This window comes from Ovis aries, chromosome 3 (genome assembly GCF_016772045.2).
Source record: "Ovis aries strain OAR_USU_Benz2616 breed Rambouillet chromosome 3, ARS-UI_Ramb_v3.0, whole genome shotgun sequence".
NCBI lineage: Eukaryota > Metazoa > Chordata > Mammalia > Artiodactyla > Bovidae > Ovis > Ovis aries.
Window position 1 is genome coordinate 163,876,555 of NC_056056.1, and position 1,781 is coordinate 163,878,335.

Genomic DNA, 1,781 nt, shown 5'->3' on the forward strand with positions numbered 1-1,781 from the left:
GACCCAGGGAAGATCTTCCTGAACTCCTGTCTCCTACATTGCAGGTGAATTCTTTTTTGAGAGAAAATCTTGTCCCAAATCCAAATGACTTGACATTATGAGCACTTAAACTTAAGTGATTTAACTGATTTAACTTAATTCAAAACTAAAAAATATTATCTCCTCAACTCTCTCCTTCTCCTTTTTATTTCACTGAAATGAATGACAACGTTTGCTCAGTCTTGTAGGACTGAAATTTAGTATTCTTACCAACAATATTCTTTCTACTCAAGTTTCTTCCTCTTATTTTTACTTGCTTGACCTATTCCTACTTGTTAAGATTGAGTTTAATGGCACTGAGTTTAAATGGCACTCCCTCTGAAAACATTTATTGACTCACTAATTCAGGTGGAACTGCTTTTTCATTGATAAAGCCTAATTGTTTTTTTATATGAACACTTACAGGTTATAATTTATGTATTTCCAGTCTTTCTCACTGGCCTGAAGTTTAACTGTATATTGGAAGCCTAGTAATTGGCAGAGAGTTTGGTACATTGTAAGGACTCATCCATAAAGGCTTTAATCTTGAAAGTCTTTAAGACTCACGAGCTTCCGGACTGTATCTTTGAAGGCTTGTTTTACCTGTTGATTCCTTAGGGTGTAAATGAAGGGATTTAGCAAAGGTGCAGCTGAGGTAGTGAGTAGAGCTACTCCTTTGTTGAATGTGTCCACTTCTTTTGCTGTGGGCTTAACATAAATGAAGAAGCAGCTTCCATAAGAGAGAGAAATGACAATCAAGTGGGAAGAACAAGTGGAAAAGGCTTTTATCCTTTGATGGGCAGAGGGGAGTTTCAGAATAGTCCTGATGATGGACGTGTAGGAGAGAGTGACTAGCACCAGAGTGGCCACCAGGGTCACCGATGCCACAAGGAAGACAACTTTCTCTATAAGGTTTGTGTTTGAACATGAGAGTTCCCGAAGGGGCTCATAGTCACAGAAATAATGATTCAGCCTATTGGATTCACAAAAGTCCTGCTGACTCATCAGAGTGATTGGTGGTATAATAACCATTAACCCAGCCAGCCAAGAGCAGAGAACAAGTTGGGTGCAGACTTTGCCACTCATAATGGTTGTGTAATGCAGGGGTTTGCATATGGCCACATAGCGGTCATAGGACATGGCAGCCAGAAGGTAAAACTCCGTGGCCCCCGGGAATATGGCAAAGAAATATTGAGCAAAGCAGCCAGCAAAGCTGATACTCTTGTTCCCTGTTGTGATGCTGATCAGGACCCTGGGAATGAAGATGCTTGTGAAGGAAATTTCTAAGAAGGAGAAGTTTCGGAGAAAGAAATACATGGGGGTCTGAAGATGAGAGTCCAGCAAGGTGAGGATGAGGATTGTCAGATTTCCAATGATGCTGAGTAAATAGGTGAGGAGCAGAAAGATGAAAACCATCACCTGGAGTTCAGGGACGTCTGTTAGACCCAGCAGGATGAACTCAGTCAACACGGTTTTATTTTTCATTGCTGAAAAAGTTTATCTCAAGGTAGAAAAGTGATAGTAATGAAAGGTGATAGAGGAAGAGGAGCTTTGAAATGGACAGATGGAATCTGAAAAAAACAAAAGGAGATGAATTTTTCCTCTGATAATATGACCCAGCCCAGTGGCCCAACGGAATGGTGTTGGGTCCTTGCCAGTCTCTTTTGCCCTGCATGGAAAAGTTGTCATTATTTTCCCACATGGGACTCTCCCCAGTGCCAATATGAAATCAATATATGCCTCATAGATGATGTTTAAATAGC

At 40.7% G+C, this 1,781-nt stretch overlaps 1 protein-coding gene across 1 annotated transcript; it reads right to left on the reverse strand.

Annotated features, from left to right (window-relative positions):
• Positions 1 to 558: 558 nt before the first annotated feature.
• LOC101106418 (olfactory receptor 2AP1) lies at positions 559 to 1,503 on the reverse strand. Its single transcript, XM_012174806.5, has one exon. It carries the CDS (start codon positions 1,501 to 1,503, stop codon positions 559 to 561), a length of 945 nt encoding a protein of 314 aa, XP_012030196.3.
• Positions 1,504 to 1,781: the final 278 nt, after the last annotated feature.

Excerpts from the sequence above, each read along its gene's own strand:
- LOC101106418 (XM_012174806.5), bottom strand. The coding sequence starts at position 1,503 with ATGAAAAATAAAACCGTGTTGACTGAGTTCATCCTGCTGGGTCTAACA.